This window comes from Scyliorhinus canicula, chromosome 6, assembly GCF_902713615.1.
Source record: "Scyliorhinus canicula chromosome 6, sScyCan1.1, whole genome shotgun sequence".
NCBI classification, from domain to species: domain Eukaryota; kingdom Metazoa; phylum Chordata; class Chondrichthyes; order Carcharhiniformes; family Scyliorhinidae; genus Scyliorhinus; species Scyliorhinus canicula.
In genome coordinates this window covers 65324028-65344424 of record NC_052151.1, presented here as the reverse complement: position 1 = coordinate 65344424, position 20397 = coordinate 65324028, and the positions used below count along the sequence as shown (strand labels likewise).

The window sequence follows — 20397 nt, the reverse complement described above, 5'->3', positions numbered from 1 at the left end:
CAATTCTCCAGGCCCCGATGGGCCGAACGGCTGCCCGTTTTCAGCCTGTCCCGCCGGCGTGAAATGGACATGGTCCACCACGGCGGGACCTGTCTTGTCGGCTGTCTAATGGAGTCCTCGGGGGGGGGGGGGGGGGGGTGGCCTGGCCCACGATCGGGGCCCACCGATCTGTGGGTGGGCCTGTGCCGTGGGGGCACTCATTCCCTCCTCGCCGGCCTCTGTAGGGCTCCGCCATGGTCGGCGCGGAGAAGAAACTCCCCGCGCATGCGCAGGAAACACGCCGGTGGTTCTGTGCATACGCCAACTCGCCATGGCGCCGGTTGGCGCGGCACCAACCCCTCCGGTGCCGGCCTCGCCCCTGGATGTGCGGAGGATTCCGCAACTTCCGGGAGGCCCAACGCCGGAGTGGTTTGCGCCGCACTTGACGCTGGACCATCCGGTCAGTTGCGGGAGAATCCCGTCCACTATGTCTATGTATATATTTATTCCCTTTTATAGAATTTTCATAGAATTTACAGTGCAGAAGGAGGCCATTCGGCCCATCAAGTCTGCACCGACTCTTGGAAAGAGCACCCTACTTAAGCCCACATCTCCATCCTATCCCTGTAACCCAGCAACCCCATCTAACCTAAGGGCAATTTAGCATGGCGAATCCACCTAATCTGCACATTTTTGGACTGTGGGAGGAAACCGGAGCACCCGGAGGAAACCTAAGCAGACAAGGGGAGAATATGCAGTCTCCGCAAGACAGTGCCAAGCGGGAATCGAACCTGGGACCCTGGCGCTGTGAAGCCATATTGAACCGCCAGCGTGTTTCCTGCGCATGCGCAGGGGGTTTCTTCTCCAGCCATTTTGCTAAACACTATGCAACCGTGCTGCCCTACTACTCTATTCTAAAATCCTCAAAGAATTCTAATACATTTGTCCTGCTACTACTTAATAATTGATTGCAGCATTTTCCCAATGAATGCTTTTGCAGCAGAGGGTCAGAACGCGGTACAACTACTTATGATTAATATGATTTTTGGTTACGCAGAATTATTAATTAAATATCATATATTCCACAATTATTTGGCTTCCAAGAATATGCACATGAATTGAACAAATATTTACTTACAATTTCACAATAATTTGCAAGATCTTGGTTCTATAGTTACAATGAAACAACTAATTGGAGAATTTTTTAGTTGTTCTTGGGTGTGGGACTTGCTAGGCCATTTCAAAGGACAGTTAAAAGTCAGCCACTTTGCCGTGGACCTGGAGTCATGTACAGGCCCAACCAGGTAAGGAAGGTTTCCTTTCCTGTGGGACATTAATGAAGCAAATGAATTTTTATGACAACCCGGTAGCTGCATGGCCACTATGACTTTTATGATGCATGAAATAAATTGTCCAATTGTTACCCAATTGTATGCCATTTGTCAGTGTGTGATCTGGTTTTGCCAGATCTTTCAATTAGTCGTGCCAGTTTTGCCTTAGGACATCTGCAGCCTTAAAACAAAAGTAGGAATTTTGAAGGTTAATATATGAAAATACTTCACCACACGCAAGTGACATCTGTGACATTATGGAACTCCAAATTCCTCTGGCAGGTATGTAAAGAATGCTAAAATACTTATGCCATCAAACCATGCTCTTTGGAGCTCATTCAGTTCTATTTAAATTTCTGATATGACACTTTCAACATTGGCAATAATTGATTTTCGAACACTTAGTGTCTAAAAATTTGTTACAGAACCCTTAAACTTGCAAGCTGTGTTTATCGTTCTTGAAGTTTAGAGGAGATGTGAAGAAAAATGTTTTCACTCAGAGGGTGGTGGCAATCTGGAACTCACTGCCTGAAAGGTGGTAGAGACGGGAACCCTCAACATTTTAGAAGTATTTCGATGAAGTATTTAGAAGTATTTAAATGCCATAGCATACAAGGCCACAGACCAAGTGCTGGAAAATGGCATTAGAATAAGTAGGTGCTTGATGGCTGGTGTGGGCATGATGGGCTGAGGGGCTTCTTTCCTTGCTGTAAAACTCTACCACTCTGAACTATGATGACCACATCGAACTTTGCAGCTCATTTGCATAGAATTGCTTGACCAAAAGTAACTGCATGTCATGAGCGCAAATATAGTCTCAAAAACAAAGATATTGATGACCAACTCTGTCATAACCTGGTCAGCCTATTGATGTGAATGTTGTAGTATATAAGTGACACTCCATTTAGATGCGGTAAAAGTCCAAACAAGACAAAAACTTTGTTTTACTAATACGCATATTGGGGTACAGTTTGAGAGACTGTTCAACAAACAAAGTTTGCTGTACATATTTATACACTTTACAACTGTGCTTGTTACTCAGGTATCCAGTTTGTCACATGACCATAAACAGTACTAGGCAATTACATATCAGTGTCTCATTAGAAGTTGAAATAAACGCATCCCTTGTAAAGCTAATCAAGCTCCTGCTACACCTATATTACAGTGACCATGTCTCTTATGAATGCAAACAGGTTGCCATTTGCAGCACTATCTCTCCACTGCTAAATTAATTTCTACTTTCCATACGTTATCATGCTTGCGCTTTTGTGTAGGTAAACTATTCTGGGTCTGAATTAACCCTTTGAATGCCTCAGCCTTATGACACCTTCACAAAGCTCTCAGCCTGCTGTGTACCTGTATACCCGACCCTACCACATATTTGACTACTTGCCTAATTACTTTCTATACTTATGTGCCCATACATGAATATTCAACTGGTGTGCAGAATTCATTAGAAATTCAAAGTTAATTATGTATGCATCATCCGTGCTGTGTGAATGTCTAATTCTCAGTTAAGAGGTGTGTTTCATTAAAGAAAAGTTAATGTTTTGTGCCACAACTCCACCAATGTGCATATTATTGTGTTACAGCAATTTGTACATAGCAAGCAAATATTACATCTTGCTGCATGTAAAAAATTAAAGTAAAAGAGAAATGCTCACACCCCAGGAATTTTCTTTAATGTTGCAAAGAAATTTATGATTGTAAAGAGATAAATGCAAGAATGGCAAATTTCAAACGATCTCAGCAACTTGTATTACGGTAGCATTGTGGATAGCACAACTGCTTCACAGCTCCAGGGTCCCAGGTTCGATTCCGGCTTGGGTCACTGTCTGTGCGGAGTCTGCACATCCTCTCCGGGTGCTCCGGTTTCCTCCCATAGTCCAAAGATGTGCAGGTTAGGTGGATTGGCCATGATAAATTGCCCTTAGTGACCAAAATTGCCCTTAGTGTTGGGTGGGGTTACTGGGTTATGGGGATAGGGTGGAGGTGTTGACCTTGGGGAGGGTGCTCTTTCCAGGAGCCGGTGCAGACTCGATGGGCCAAATGGCCTCCTTCTGCACTGTAAATTCTATGATGATTCATACTACAGGAGAGAAGGGTGCTGATTGGACTTTTGGACCTGTAGTTTCCAAAGCTCTTTGACAAGGGGTTTTCTCATGCCATTCTGAGTCTTTAGTAGACTAATTGATAAATTATGATTAGCCACCAACTCTTGTATCAGTTAGCTGCCTGTACCTGGATGGCAGAAGGGAAACTGGATGAAACTTGCTTTTGAAAAAATCTAACAATTCAATTCTTATTAAATTTAATAGGGACATTGTTTTATTTTCTTCCCATTTATTTTCCCTTCCATATCTCCTTTGCATCTATCCTATATACTATTCTGTGTTCTTAATTTCTAAAATATTGATTCTGATTCCTGTACTTTTAATGTGAAGTATGCTGGGTAATTGGCTTAAATTTAACATATACTAAAAAGCAATGAAAAAAATGTTATTTCTCAAAACTTTCCCTGAGGTATTTGAATTTCCGTTACATCCAATGAGAACTTTAAAATAGCACTTCATTAAATATGAAAAAAATTATCAGCTATGAAAGGAATTAAAAAACTTCCCACTTTTTCCAATGTTTCCAGCTACTTTCCTTATACAGACCCTTCTTGAAACTCTTGGGCTTGCTGTATCCCCTCGAAGAGCATCACTTTTATAGGATAAAATCATACTAATAATTGCTTATTGTCACAAGTAGGCTTCAATGAAGTTACAAGCTCCTTCACATGATATGTACTTTCAACTTTTGTTGTCACTTATTGCGGCACTGCCTAAATAATGGCTTTTATGCAACTAAGATTGTGTAATGTCAGGCAGTTATGGGAGTAATCTTTTTTGAAAAATATTTTATTGAGGCATTTATATTATAAATTTTAACAGAATAAACACCACACCAAACACACAACAGTACCCAACCAACATGGCTTACAATTCTCCAACCACAATTCCCCACCAGCCTTTCCCCACCTTACCCACCTCTATGCCTCCCCTTTTTAAACCCCCACTCCCGCTGACAGCTTAACATTTCCCAAAAAGTTGATAAATGGCTGCCAAACCCTAGCATCAATCTCCTCAGGGCGAACTTGATCTTCTCAAGCCTGAGTAACCCCGCCATGTCACTAACCCACACCCCGTGTCCCTCCATGCTAACAAGATCTGTCTCCGGGCTACCAGGGAGGTAAAGGCCATAACATCGGCCTCTCTCGCTCCCTGGACTTCCGGGCCTTCTGACACACCAAAAATCGCCACCTCTGGACTCGGAACCATCCTTACCTTCAGTACCTCTGACATGACATCAGTAAACCCCTGTCAGAATCCCCTAAGCTTCAGCATGCGCAAAACATATGGACATGATTCGCAGGCCCACGCGCACACCGCCCACACCTATCCTCCACCCCTTCAAAGAACTTGCTCACTCAGGCCACAGTCATATGTGCCCTTTGGACAACCTTAAATTGTATAAGGCTAAGCCTGGCACACGATGAGGACGCATTGACTCACCTCAGGGCGTCCTCCCATAACTCAGCTTCCAACTCTCCACCCAACTCTTCCTCCCATTTCCGCTTCACCTCTCTTATCGGGGTTCCCTCCCAATCTATAAATTCTTTACAAATTTCTGATATTTCCCCCACTCCCGCTTTCGACATTACCCTTATCCTGCAGCCCTTGTGGCAGTAGGTGTGAGAAAGTCGATACTTGCCTCCACACAAAAGTCCCTCACCTGCAAGTAATGGAATCCATTCTCACCGGGCAGCTCAAACTCCTCCTCCAACTCTTCCAAACACAGAAAACCCTCATCTGTAAACAAACACCCAAACCGCTCGATCGCCGCCCACTGCCGCCGCCCCGTGCGCCAGGTCAACTTCCAAGGACCAGACAAATGGCCCCTCATCCAGCAGCTTCTCGAACATTCGAGCCACATACGCACCAGCGTCCGCTCCCTCACTGCCCTCCGGCAGTCCTATGATCCTCAAGTTTTGCCTGTGAGACCGATTCTCCAAGTCCTCCACTTTCTCCTACAGCCACACGTGTTGATCGTGCATCATCCCCAGCTCCGCTGCCATCCAGGCAAGCTGCTCCTCGTGCTCCCCCACCATCTTCTCCACCTTTTGAATCGCCTGGCTCTGGGCCTCCAGCCTTGTCTCCATGCAGTCGATCCCTGCCTTTATCGGGTCCACCACCCTAGCCAGGTCCTTCAAATTCTCCTTCCTCTGCTGGGTGAATTTCTCGTTAAGGAAGCCCAACAGCTGCTCTGTTGACCATTGAGAGGGTAGGTTTGGTTGCTGACCCTGTGCTATCCTCACCTGTGTCGCAGGCACAACTTCAGCACTCTCCAACTGTCCCCTTTTTTAGCCACTTCTGGTCCACAAATCCATCCACTGATGGGACACTCTCTCCTACCACCGCTCCTGCACCTTTTCTAATCCACCTGTTAGCCGGGGAAAAGGTCCGCAAAGTCCACCACGAGTGGGAGCCACTAAATGTGCGACCTCTCACACCATGGCCGCCACCGGAAGATTGAGAGTACTCTTTTTGAGATGCCACTGATGATATTTTATTATATTTTTTAAAAGAAAACAACCTTAGCTTGAAATAGTTTTCTTATGCGGATCCATTTTGCGTGATGTTTTCTGGTTTCTGAAAGCTATTCCTTTTTATTTCCGATACCGGGCATTGAGCTTTGGATCATCACCACTTGCCCATTTTTTAGCCCACTGTGCTATGAACAGTAGACTTGTTGAAGCCGAAGCTTAACCATGAATCAACAAGTTTCTCAACCACGCCTCAGACGTTGACTATAGTTGGGAGGCCAGCAACTTGGATATTGAGCATTTAGGCTAAAATTGAACCCAACCATGTATTTTCCAAATGTATGCATAAAACTGAAACAGTTTGGTTTTCCTCTAAAACTCCTGAACGCAATAGCTAGTGCTGCCTTGCATGTCATCAGCAACCATTTAATGTACTTGTTTATCTATAGCTATTTGTGGAAATCGTTGTTGGGAGGAAGCAATTTGGCGCTTAAGGACAGAAGAAATTTTGTTTGTGGCAAACACCTCTTTTTCATTGTCACTGATAAGTGGATCTAGGATTAAGCAGTTGGTGATGAGTAAGCCTGTATGTGGTATTTGACTTAGTCATTCAGAGCAAATGTGTGTTGGACCTTTTACCTTGCGAAAGGAAGATGAGGAGCTGTGATGTTTGTTCAAGAAGCCATTAACTGGGGACTAGGTGGTTTAACATTCTTATTTTGATTGGTTTGTAGAAAGTTCTTGCTGAAGCTTTGCATCTACAACTGGTGACTACTGTTTGGGGCATGACCAGGAAGATTTTTTTTTTTTTAATTTAGAGTACCCAATTAATTTTTTCCAATTAAGGGGGCAATTTAGCGTGTTCAATCCACCTACCTTGCACATCTTTGGGTTGTGGGGGCGAAACCCACGCAAACACGGGGAGAATGTGCAAACTCCACACGGACAGTGACCCAGAGCCGGGATCGAACCTGGGACCTCGGCGCCGTGAGACTGCAGTGCTACCACTGCGCCACCGTGCTGCCCTATGACCAGGAAGATGATGGAAGTGCACGCACACATTTTCTGGAAATGTTTTTAATTCTTCCCAGAGATATCCACAGCATTTGTTGCCCATCCATAATTGCCCTTGAGAAGTTGGTGAGCTGTTTTTGTGATCATCTGTAGTCCATTTAGTGCAGGTACACCCAGTGTTGTTAGGAAGGGAGTTCCAGGATTTTGATTTGGTGACAATGAAGGAATGATGATATAATTCCAAGTCAGGATGTTATGTGGCTTGGAGGGGAATTTGTAGGTGGTATTGTTCCCACCCGTCTGCTGTCCTTGTCCTTCGAGGTGGTAGAGGTCATGGATTTGGAAGGTGGTGTTGAAGCAGGGCTTGGCAGGTTGCTGCAGTTAATCATTTACAGTGATCACAAGTCAAACTCCGATGACGCAAAATTCTGGTTATGTGAAGTCATCAACCTTTCCTGCTTACTGAATAGGAAATCCCATAGAATGATCCCCCATGATAAACTGAAATTCAGCTCTGGCAACTCTGCATTAGCCGAACTTGTCTAAACTTACATATGGCTGTGCTGACCAATCGGTGTGGAGCGAGACAACAAAAGAGCTCTTTCATGTAGTGCTGAGCAAGCCATCATTGGGCATTGAGCTATCCCTGTGAAAGGACATGCTAAATCTGTGAGAAAGTTAAAAGTGTTGTTGGTCAGAGAGAAGGTGAAGTTGATACAGCAAGTGGAAAATTGTGGCGCAAAGCCAAACAATTGCCCTCCAAACTCCGATAGCGCTGTCCTCAGGAGCTGCCAACGCCATGTCCAAGCTCCAGTTAATGGATCGAGGGTGCTTAGGAACCTGAAAATTCACTAACTATGGCAACTGATCTCACAAGTTATTTTTTTTTTTTTTTAAATAATTTTTATTGAGAAATTTTGATTTTATACAACATTGACGCACCTTAGTAAAATACCGAAAATAACAATAATATTAACAATCATATACATTCGCCCCATCCCCATGAACAACCCAGCATTTTAACAACAACGCAAATTAACACACTATAAAGTTACAGAATAAACACTACAATAATGCACCCCCCCCCCCCCCCCCCCCCCGGGTTGCTGCTGCTATTGACCCAGTTACCTATCTCTGAGCCAGGAAGTCCAGAAAAGGCTGCCATCGTTTATAGAACCCTTGTATTGATCCTCTCAGGGCAAATTTGACCTTTTCCAATTTTATAAATCCCGCCATGTCACTGATCCAGGTCTCCACACTTGGGGGCCTTGCATCCTTCCATTGTAACAGAATCCTTCGACGGGCTACTAGGGACGCAAAGGCCAGGACACCTTTCGCCTCCTGCACTCCCGGCTCTACCGCAACTCCAAAAATCGCGAGTCCCCACCCTGGTTTGACCCTGGATCCAACCACCCTCGACACCGTCCCCGCCACCCCCTTCCAGAATTCTTCCAGTGCTGGGCATGCCCAGAACATATGGGCGTGGTTCGCAGGACTCCCCGAACATCTGGTGCACCTGTCCGCACCCCCGAAGAACCTACTCATCCTAGTCCCGGACATGTGGGCCCGGTGCAGCACCTTAAATTGGATGAGACTAAGCCTCGCACATGAGGAGGAAGAGTTGACTCTCTCCAAGGCATCCGCCCAAGTCCCGTCCTCTATCTGCTCCCCGAGTTCCTCCTCCCATTTAGCCTTCAGCTCCTCCACTGACGACTCCTCCACCTCCTGCATTACCTTATAGATGTCAGACACCTTCCCCTCTCCTACCCACACCCCCGAAAGCACTCTGTCCATCGTCCCCTGCGAGGGCAGCAAAGGGAATCCCTCTACCTGTCGCCTAGCAAACGCCTTTACCTGCAGGTATCTGAACATGTTCCCCTGGGGAAGGCCAAATTTATCTTCCAGTTCCCCCAGGCCCGCAAACCTCCCGCCAATAAACAGGTCCCTCAATTTGCTGATGCCCGCCCTTTGCCACCCCCTGAATCCCCCATCCGTGTTCCCCGGGATGAACCGATGGTTGCCACCCAGTGGAGCCTCCATCGAGCCCCCTGTTTCCCCCCCGATGCCGTCTCCATTGTTCCCAGATTCTTAGGGTCGCCGCCACCACCGGGCTCGTGGTAAACCTCTTAGGGGAGAGCGGCAACGGTGCCGTTACCATGGCACCCAGGCTCGTACCTCTACATGACGCCATCTCCATTCTTTTCCACGCCGCCCCTCCCCCCCTCCATCACCCATTTATGCACCATTGCCACATTGGTTTCCCAATAGTACCCCAGAATGTTGGGCAGTGCCAGCCCACCTCCATCCCTTCCTCGCTCCAGGAACACCCTCCTCACTCTCGGAGTCCCATGTGCCCACACAAAACTCAGAATACTGCTAGTCACTCTCCTAAAGAAGGCCCTGGGGATAAATATGGGCAGGCACTGAAAAAGGAACAAGAACCTCGGAAGCACTGTCATTTTGACGGACTGCACCCTCCCCGCCAACGACAATGGCAGCATGTCCCACCTCCTGAACTCCTCCTCCATCTGATCTACCAGCCTGGTAAAGTTATGCTTGTGGAGAGTCCCCCAGTCCCTGGCCACTTGCACCCCCAGGTACCTAAAGCTCTCCCCTGCCCGCCTAAGCGGGAGCCTACCAATTCCTTCCTCCTGGTCTCCAGGGTGCACCACAAACACCTCGCTCTTGCCTAAGTTTAATTTATAACCTGAGAAGGTCCCAAACTCGGCTAGTAACTCCATCACTCCCGGCATCCCTCCCACCGGGTCCGCCACATACAGTAACAGGTCGTCGGCATACAACGACACCCTATGTTCCTCTCCACCTCGCACCAAGCCTCTCCACCTCTCTGAATCTCTCAATGCCATCGCCAGCGGCTCGATTGCCAGTGCAAACAACAAGGGGGACAGGGGGCAACCCTGCCTGGTCCCTCGGTAAAGCCGGAAGTACTCCGACCTCCTCCTGTTCGTGGCCACGCACGCCATCGGGGCCTCATATAGCAGCCTCACCCATCTAATAAACCCTTCACCAAATCCAAACCTTCCCAACACCTCCCATAGGTACCCCCACTCCACTCTATCGAAGGCCTTCTCTGCATCCAGTGCCACCACTATCTCAGCCTCCCCCTCAATCGCCGGCATCATAATGACATTCAGCAATCTCCGCACATTCGTGTTCAGCTGCCTTCCCTTCACAAAACCTGTCTGGTCCTCGTGCACAACCCCTGGCACACAGTCCTCTATCCTGGTGGCCAGGATTTTTGCCAGCACCTTAGCGTCCACGTTGAGGAGAGATATGGGCCTGTATGAACCACACTGCTGGGGGTCCTTGTCCTTCTTTAAAATTAACGAGATCAGCGCCCGTGACATCGTCGGGGGCAAAGTCCCCCCCTCCCACGCTTCATTGACTGTTCGCACCAGCAAGGGGCCCACTAGATCCACAAACTTTTTATAAAATTCCACCGGGAACCCATCCGGCCCCGGTGCCTTCCCTGACTGCATCTGCCTGATCCCCTTAACTAGCTCCTCCAGCTCAATCGGCGCACCCAACCCCTCCACCTTCTCCTCCTGCACCTTCGGGAAAGAAAGCCCGTCCAGGAACCTCTCCATTCCCCTCCTCTCCCCCGTTGGCTCCGACCGGTACAGTTCCCCGTAAAAATCCTTGAAGACCTCATTCACCTCTACCCCCTTCCGCGCCACATTCCCACTCTTATCTCTCACTCCAGCAATCTCCTTAGCCGCATCCCGCTTACGCAGCTGATGAGCCAGCATCCTACTCGCCTTTTCACCATGTTCGTACACTGCCCCTTGTGCCTTCCTCCACTGTGCCTCCGCCTTTCTAGTGGTCAGCAAATCAAATTTAGCCTGCAGGCTGCGCCTCTCCCCCAACAGTCCCTCCTCTGGTGCCTCTGCATACCTCCTGTCCACCTCCAGCATCTTTCCCACCAGTCTATCCCTCTCACTCCTCTCGCTCCTCTCCCTGTGTGCCCCGATGGATATCAGCTCCCCACGAATTACTGCCTTCAGGGCTTCCCAGACCATCCCCACCTGAACCTCCCCCGTATCATTCACCTCAAGGTACCCCTCAATACTTGCCCGGACCCTCCTCCTCCGCCAACAACCCCACATCCAACCGCCACAACGGACGTTGGTCTCGCACCTCTCCCATCTCCAACTCTATCCAATGCGGAGCGTGGTCGGAGATTGCAATGGCCGAATACTCGGCCTCCTCCACTCTCGGAATTAGTCCCCTACTCACCATGAAGAAATCTATCCGAGAGTAGACCCTATGTACGTGGGAGAAGAAAGAGTACTCGCGTGCCCTCGGCCTCACAAACCTCCATGGATCCACTCCACCCATCTGATCCATAAACCCTCTCAGTACCTTGGCCGCCGCCGGCCTCCTACCCGTCCTAGAGCTGGACCGATCCAGTGAAGGATCCAACACCGTATTAAAGTCCCCCCCTATGATCAGACCTCCCGCCTCCAGATCTGGGATCCGTCCCAACATACGCCTCGTAAAGCCCGCATCGTCCCAATTTGGGGCATACACACTAGCCAGTACCACCTTCTCTCCTTGTAGCCTGCCCCTAACCATCACATACCTACCCCCCTTATCTGCCACCACCTCCGATGCCTCAAACGACACATTTTTCCCCACCAGAATCGCCACTCCCCGGTTCCTCACATCCAACCCCGAGTGGAAAACCTGCCCACCCATCCCTTCCTCAGGCGGACCTGGTCCGCCACCCTCAGGTGGGTCTCCTGAAGCATTGCCACATCCGCCTTTAGCCCCTTCAGGTGAGCCAGTACCCTCGACCGCTTCACCGGCCCATTCAACCCTCTCACATTCCAGGTGACCAACCGGATCAGAGGGCGTCCCGCCCCCCCTCCCCCGTCGACTAGCCATAGCCCGTCGACTGCCCGCCCCAGGCCAGCACCCCCTGCTCGACCCCGTCCCCATAGCGACAACCCCTCACCTCTGTCCCCCCAGCCCCCACCAGCTCCTTCTTGACCCTACCAGCAGCAACCCGGTATTCCCCTTTCCCCCCCTCCCTTCCCCCCCAGGCTAGGAACCCTCCCAGCCGCGAACCGTCCTCCATTGTACTTCCGTGGGTCAGCTAACTTCTGCTGACCCCGGAAACTCCCGCCAATAGCCCGACCCCTCCCGAAGTGGGGTCATCCCCCAATCTATCCCTCCTCCTGGCACCGCTCCAGCACGGAGAAGAACCAGTTAAGGCCCCGCCTCCCCCGTCACCGTCTCCACTCCCCAGCCCCGCAGCACAGGAAACCAGAGGAAAGCCCACGCTTTCGCACTGCCCCACCACACCCTTCTGACGCAGCTCCCAAATATCAGCCCCACTCAATGCCCCCACTCCGGCATAGAATACAACATACCCCCCCCGACCCTCCCCTCAAGATACACAGCCCAAACAATGTCCCACAGCACAAAAACAAAAACATAGCAGAACAACCCTTCCGTAAATAACCATATCAAAATTGCAAAAGTACTAAAACAAGAAGAAAACAACAGAAGAAAAAGAGAACACAGCAACAGCAGAATCCAGCACTAATATCTTACAGCCGACCTCGCAACCCCCAACCCCTAGTTCAAGTCCAGTTTCTCCGTCCGCACGAAGGCCCACGCCTCCTCCGGGGAATCGAAATAATGGTGCCGATCCAAATAAGTTACCCACAGGCGCGCGGGCGGCAACATTCCGAACTTTATCTTTTTTCTATGAAGCACCTCTTTCGTCCGATTAAATCCGGACCGCCGCTTAGCCACCTCCGCACTCCAGTCCTGGTCGATCCGCACTACCCCATTCTCCCAATTGCTGCTTTTCACCTTCTTGGTCCAGCGCAGCACGCACTCCCGATCACTGAACCGGTGGAACCTCACCAGCACCGCACGCGGGGGTTCATCTTCCTTGGGCCTCCTGGCCAGCACCCTGTGCGCTCCCTCCAGCTCCAAGGGCAGATGGAGAGATCCGGCCCCCACTAGCGAATTCAGCATTACAGCCACATAGGCTGTCAGGTCCGATCCCTCCAGCCCCTCTGCAAGGCCCAAGATCCGCAGGTTTTTCCGCCTCATGCGGTGATCCAGCTCCTCAAAGCGTTCCTGCCACTTCTTGTGGAGTGCTTCGTGCCCCTCCACCTTACTCACGAGGACCACGGCCTCCTCCTCTCGTTCAATGGCCTGCGTCTGCAACTTCTTGATGGCAGCACCCTGGGTGGACTGAATCTCTGACAGCCTTCTGTTCGTTTCCTGCAGAGAGCTCAGTACTTCATCCTTGAATTCTTTAAAGCAGCGCAGGAGATCAGTTTGTTGTTTCTGGGCCCAGAGTCTCCATTCCTCTGGAGCTTTGTCGGTGGCCATCTTGGATCCCTTCCCCCGTTTTTTCTGAGGAGCTGCTGCTGTTTTTTTCCCCCTTTCCACTCCGAGTTCGAGTCATGGACTGCAGGGAAAGTCGTTCAGCACACCTTCCCCCACCGGGAGACGTCGAAAAATTTCCGTTTTGGGCTCTCAAAAGAGCCGAAAAATCTCTTTAAAACGGGAGCTTCCAAATGTGTGGCTTACTGATCCATCACAGCCACCGGAAGTCATCTCACAAGTTATTGAGGCCGTCGATGAGCAGGAATACAATCCAACTGTTCTGGATGCCATGTTCATGATAAAGGCAGGGAAAGGACAATTGCCAACTGCTTCCACTACACTAGATTCAAACAGATTATGACTCGTAGGATGAGGAGGAGCAGGGTAAGGCCAACCAATCCAATGACTAGGCACTTTTCATTCGCCTGTATGAGGCCGGCATGGGGATCCCAGCAGAGACAACAGTGCAGACTTGTGTGGAAGTGGACGATGTGTATATTGCTCCCCAGAACTGAGAGATGATGCAATCATAGTTGCAGTACATTATTCAACTGAGGAGTCCAATGAATGCCCACCCGTGTGCTGACCTATTTCCTAGCTGATGCAGCAGTGGTGTAAGGATGCTCTGGAAATTCGCACTCCTGCACAAAATCACCAAAAACATGTTTGACTGCATTGACGATATGGTGAACGGTATCATGCACGTCCAAAGACAGCATGCTAGACAGAAAAGCTAACCCCCAATATATTTCCGTGCAAAGTTCGGTCTTTTACAAGATCAGGTTTGTAAGGTGTGAACAAATTGAATAAAGATATTTTCACATGTACTGCTTTTACTGTCTTTTCATTTTACATTGTTTGTTTACATAGACTGCATTTGTAGACAGATTAGGTGCTCTCATGTGAAAATGGGGCCTATTCAGCTATCATGAAGCTCCGCTTAACACAAATTACTCTGAGGTTGAGTGTCTTTGGGACTCCCTTCCTCAAAAGGCAGTGGAAGCAGAGTCTTTGAATATTTAAAAATATATATTCTTCCATGCTAAACAAACCCTCCAAAACAATTACCCAAAATTACACAATAGAAGAAAGACAAATAAACAAAAATATATATTAAGATAAACCCCAAAAACTAAACTAAACCCCCTAACAGCTGACGGTGATTAGCTCCTTAGAAAAGTAAATGAATGGCTGCCATCTAAGGAAGAACCTTTCTACCGATCCTCTAATGGTGTACTTCGCCGTCTCCAAATGTAGCAGCGCTCACACTTGTCCTCCATCCCAGAGAACAATCCGCTCATCCTCGCTTTAGTCAGATGCGCCCTATGCACCACCTTAAACTGAGTCAAACTTAGCTGAGCATATGAAGACGTATGATTGACCCTGCAAAGGGCCTCAGTCCACACCTCGACTATCCAGAATCAGACCCAATTCACCCTCCCATTTTGTCCTCACCTCACTCAACGGAGCTGATTCCACTGAGAGGATATGACCATATATACCCAAAATAGTCCCCCATCAGACCAGACCAAAGACAAAATCCTCTTTTAACAGGGAAGAGGGTGGTGCCAAGGGAAAGGAGGGGAAAGACTTGGGCAAAATATTGCGTACCTGAAAAGACTGGAACCAGGCAGTTGGAATTTCTCCGCCAGTTTCTTAAAACTGGCAAATCTCCTCTCCACAAACGGGTCTTCAAACCTCTCCAAACTCTTCCCCTCCCATGACTTCAACGTTGAATCAAAACCCGCTGGCAGAAAAAGGTGGTTGTTGCAGATGGGGGCTAGTGAAGACAGGGAACAGACCCTGAAATGCTGCCTGAACTGCTTCCAAGTTTTCGGGGTGGATTCAGGAAAAATCTCACCGAAGAGAAGGCCAACAATGTCGTAATTATGGCACCAAAGCTAGAAACAGTGCAGAAGCTTGTTTCCGTTTATCCCTATTTGGAGCCAGGATCGTTGAACCACAACAATATCTTCTGAATATTGATTGCCCAATAGTAAGAAGAATGTTCGGTAGGGCCAAGGCCCTATTATCATAGATTATACAGTGCAGATGAAGGCCATTTGGCCCATCGAGTCTGCACGGCCCTTAGAAAGAGCACCTTACCACGCCCGCACCCTATCTGTACACCTCCACCCTATCCCCATAACTCCACCTAAACTTTTTTGAACACTTAAGGGACAATTTAACATGGCAATTGACCTAACCTGCACGTCTTTGTACTGCGGGAGGAAACCGGAGCACCTGGAGGAAACCCAACACAGGGAGAACATGGAGACTCCGCACAGAGTGTGACAGTGGCTATTGTCTAGCAAAGCCCCACGAATCCTTGGAGTCTTACCCCCCCCCCCCCCCCCCCCCCCCCAAAATAAAAGAGGACATTACTTTGTTGACTTTGACAAAAAAAGGACTTGGGGTCAAAAATAGAGAAACATTGAAAAAGAAATAAAAATCTTGGAAGCACGTTCATTTTAATAGCCTGAGCCCTGCCTGCCAAGGATAGGTGAAAGTTACCCCACCTCTGCAAGTCTGACCTGACAATATCAACTAGATTAGTGTAATTTAATTCATGAAGCGAGTCCCAATTGTTGGTCACAGAATTCCTACAGTGTGAATTGCTACAGGCCATTTGGCTCACCGAGTCTACACTGACTCCCAGAAAGCAAAAGGTAGTCTTGGCAAGGCAAAAAGATAGCATCGCCAGTTGGGCACTCCTCCCCAGGGGTTTACCAGGAAACATTCACTCTTGTCGAAGTTCAACTTGTAACCAGAGAAGGAGCCAAAAATCCTCAGCAGCTTCATGATCTCGTACATAAAGAATACTGGGTCCGTAATTTAGAGAAGTACGTCATCCGCGTAAAGGATACCGATGCTCCACCCTTACCCGATTTACCCGTTCCATCTAATAGAGTATCTCAGCGGTATAGCGAGTGGTTCTATTGCCAAAGCAAACCGAAGGGGAGACGGATTCCCTCAGAATCCTTTCCAATATTTTGCTCACCACAGACGTGAGACTGACTGGTCTGTGATTCCCACGGATTTCCCTATTCACTTTTTAAAAAGGGGAACAACATTTGCCTCCCTCCAATCATCTGGTACTACTCCAATGGAGAGTGAGGACGCAAAGATCATCGCCAACGGTGCAGCAATCTCCTCCCTCGCTTCCTGTAGTAACCTTGGGTATATCCCGTCAGGCCCAGGGGCCCAGGGCACATCCTCCTTAATAGCAACCTGTTTGAGTCTATTAAACGGGTTCACGCTGTTCTCCTGAGCAACAAGGTCCCTCTCTCTAGTGAATACTGAAGCAAAATATTCATATAGGGCCTCCCCATCTCCTCAGACTCTAGGCACAAGTTCCCTCCACTATCCCTGATATGCCCTATTCTCACTCTGATCATCCTCTTATTTCTCACAGTGTAAGAACACTGTGTGGTTTCCCTAATCCTTCCCACCAGGGATTTTTCATGCCCCCTTCTAGCTCTCCTAAGTCTATTTTTGAGTTTCTTCCTGGCTACCTTGTAACCCTAAAGAGCCATGCCAGATCCTTGCATCCCCAACCTTACGTAAGCTTCCTTCTCTTGTCACCCAAGGCTCCTTCACCTTACCATTCCTTCCTCATCTCAGTGGGACAAAACTATCCAGCACTCGCAGCAAGTGCTCTTTAAACAACTCCCGTATTACTGTTGTGCACTTCCCCAAGAACAACTGTTCCCACTTTATACTCCTCCATTCCTGTTTAATAGCAGTATAATTTCCCCTCCCCCAATTAAATACCTTCCCATACTGTCTGTTCCTATCCCTCTCCATGACTATGGTAAAGGTCAAGGAGTTGTGGTCACTGTCACCAAAATGCTTTTCTACTGAGACATCTGACACCTGGCCTGGTTCGTTGCCAAGCACCAAATTCAATATAGCCTCCCCCTTAGTCGGCCTGTCTAATAATAATCTTTTATTGTCACAAGTATGAAGTTACTGTGAAGAGCTCCCAGTCGTCACATTCCGGCAACTGTTCGGGTAAGCTAGTATGGGAATTGAACCTGTGCTGCTGGTCTTGTTCTGCATTACAAACCAGCTGTCTAGCCCACTGAGCTAAACCAGCCGTATACATATTGAGTCAGGAATCCTTCCTTCTCATCATATCCTGAATGTCAATAGTCACCCATGGTTCTCTGGGCTTGTTACTCCTAGCTATTACCCTAGAGGGAACATATTGGGCCAGTACCCACCCCGTTTCATTTTTGAATGCCACCCCACTGTTCTTCTGTAGATTTCCGCAAAATAACTTTCCAGTCTACCTTGGCCAGATCCTGCTTCATTTTAGTAAAATCCGCTTTTCCCAATCCACAACCTTTTTTTGCAACTTGTCCATTTCTTTGTCCATAACAAACTTAAATTGCATCATGTTGTGGTTGCTATCACCAAAAAGCTCCCCCACCAATATATCAATCACCTGTCTGGCTTCATTCCCCAGAATTAGGTCCAGCACTGTCCCTCGTTGGACCCTCTGCATGTTGAGCTAAAACGTTCTTCTGTATACATTTTAAGAACTCCACTCCTTCTAAGCCCTTAACACAGTGACTATCCCAATTAATGTTGGGAAAGTTGAAATCACCTAAAATGATGACCCTATTATTACTTTTACGCCCCTCTGTAAATTGCGCACATATTTGCGCAACAATTTCCCGCTGACTATCTGGGGATCTATAATAAATTGGATCAAATTTCTGCTGATACAGTACTTGATATCAGATAAGCAGTCGAATAAAATTTAGCATGATGGTGAGATAGAGCCAGAATATTGTTAGAGCTGGAAGGGTTAAGTGTGGCAACTAGGGGGTTTTCACAGTAACTTCATTGCAGTAGTAATGTAAGCCAACTTGTGACACTAATAAAGATCATTATTAATATTATTATTATAAAGAGAGATTACATAAATTAGATCTCTGTTTCCTGAATGCAGAAGGGATGATTTGATGGAGGAATTTAGGATTTTTAAAGAAAATGATAGGCTGGTTGAGAGAAACGACTTCCACTGGAATAGTCTCGAGCAGTTTAATAGTTAATCCGAGGACTTTAATAGCCAACTCATAGTCTTCAGTAACACAACCTGGAAAGTCATCACATGGTCTAGGATTCTTACAACCATGGTCAGATAACCTTGAGGGCCAACTTGTACAGTGGTCCGAAGTGGGCAAGCAGAAGGATTTGTACAGTGGTCCGAAGTGGGCAAGCAGAAGAATGTTTACTAGTCTTTTATGACGATAAGCTGTGTGCTTTTAGCTGGCTGAACGTCAGTTGTCCTCTTGTGTTGTGACCACTTGGATGCATTTCAGGTAGCCTGCATTAGCTTGCCCAGGTTTTCTCTGGCTCATTTAGGTATGTTATTGTCAGAAAGTATTTGCAGAGTATTAGACAACAGAAATTCTATCTATCTGGATTTCTTAATATTTTGATTTGAGACTTGGGATGGTTTTAGGCTTCTGTAAGTGGTCAGACATCCTGCTGACCACAAAATAAATGTAAATTTCCATGTCTTTTTATAAATATATTTTTTCCCCCAATTAAGGGGCAATTTAGCTTCGCCAATCCACCTACCCTACACATCTTTGAGTTGTGGGGGTGTGACCCATGCAGATACCGGGAGAATGCGCAAACTTCACACCGTCAGTGACCCTGGGCTGGGATCGAATCTGGGTCCTCAGTACTGAGACAGCAGTGCTAGCTACCGTGCCACCCTTAAATTTGCATGTCAAAATGTGATTAAATGATTTCTAACTTGGAAAGAAGTCAGTACTTTCATTTTACGTCCAACAAAGTGGTCCCAATTTCTTTGTTCCATGTACAAACTAGAATATTCAGAATTTAAAGTGAAAACAGAATGTGCTAGAAATACTAAGGAGGTCAGGCAGCATCTGTGGAGAGAGGTTGATGATCATTTTTCATATCCTTGACCTGAATCCTGACCTCTCCACAGATGCTGCCTCACCTACTAGATATTTCCAATGTATTTTCTTTTTATTTACAATTGCCAGCATCCACAGGAGTTTGCTTCTATAGATGAAATTTATTTAGTTTTGAGAAATTTGGTATTTTTGAAAATATTTTTTCAATAACAAATGCCTTTTTCCTTTCACTTCTTTTGTGGCCCCGTCTTCTTCCAATCTGACAAAATTGGGAATTGCCATTGGGTCTCTGAAATCCTATTTGGTTTCTTGTTCATCTTCTGACCATTTCTGGCTATCGTAAGGTAAGGAGACATATTTTATTCATCAAAATTAGTAACTTCTAAACACACAGATTCATGTTTACCAGTAACTTTATTAGACAATACTGATAATTTTTCAACTTTTGATTTGAGTATTCTGTTATCGACCAAGCCTGAGTTAAGTTGTGCGTCTGCTCCCATGGCAGCCTGTGAATCTATTAATAATGAAAGTGCAAATGAGGGAGAGGAAACCTCAGCACAGTGCATTTCGTTGTTGGAAATGATCAAAGAAACCCCAAATGTGGTGCAGACAAATATGAAGACATTAAACGGCCTGTTGGCTGACCAGGCTGCAGAAAGTTCACATGGAGGTATAAATCTTGCAGATCTGATTAAAGCCAGTGAAGAAAGTGACCACCAAGATTTGAATCCACCTTTACTGCCTCTTCGCAATTTACCTGAATTATCTACAACGGGTGTTGAACAGTCTGTCGGGCCTGCAGCAGACATATCAACGCTGTCTTTCTTGACACAAAATAAGACTAAAGGAATCTTGCAACCCTCCCCTACATCCCTTGCAAAACTGCCTTTTACAACATTAAACACCAATCATAGTCAATCTAGATCTTTAACTGTGTCATCACAAAACCCTGAAAATTTAGCATCGTCTCTTGGAGCTTTGAATCTTGTTGGTCAACTGAACCAATACCAGCAGAAAAGTAATGGACTCAATGATGCTGTAGTTACAGTTGCCCAAAGCAGTCCGATAGACATAGTGGGGGATAATAATTCTTCCTTTCATCCATTTGGAAGTCCGTCTCTAGCTGATCTCATTGAGGAACATCAAAAAAATAGTCCAAGTAGTTCCAGTTCTCTCTCAGTTCCTCTCGTGGGCCAGTCAGTAACTT

At 47.3% G+C, this 20397-nt stretch overlaps 1 protein-coding gene across 2 annotated transcripts in view; it reads left to right on the top strand.

Moving 5' to 3' along the window:
• The window catches only part of hbs1l (HBS1-like translational GTPase), a 208211-nt gene that overhangs the window by 45306 nt on the left and 142508 nt on the right, over nt 1-20397 (top strand). Inside the window, exon 5 of one of the 2 annotated variants that reach the window (XM_038799399.1) lies at nt 19537-19886. The exons of the other annotated variant lie outside the window; for it this stretch is intronic. Coding sequence (XP_038655327.1) covers nt 19537-19886 — 350 coding nt within the window. The remainder of the gene's footprint in view (nt 1-19536; nt 19887-20397) is intronic. 2 annotated transcript variants of the gene reach the window in all.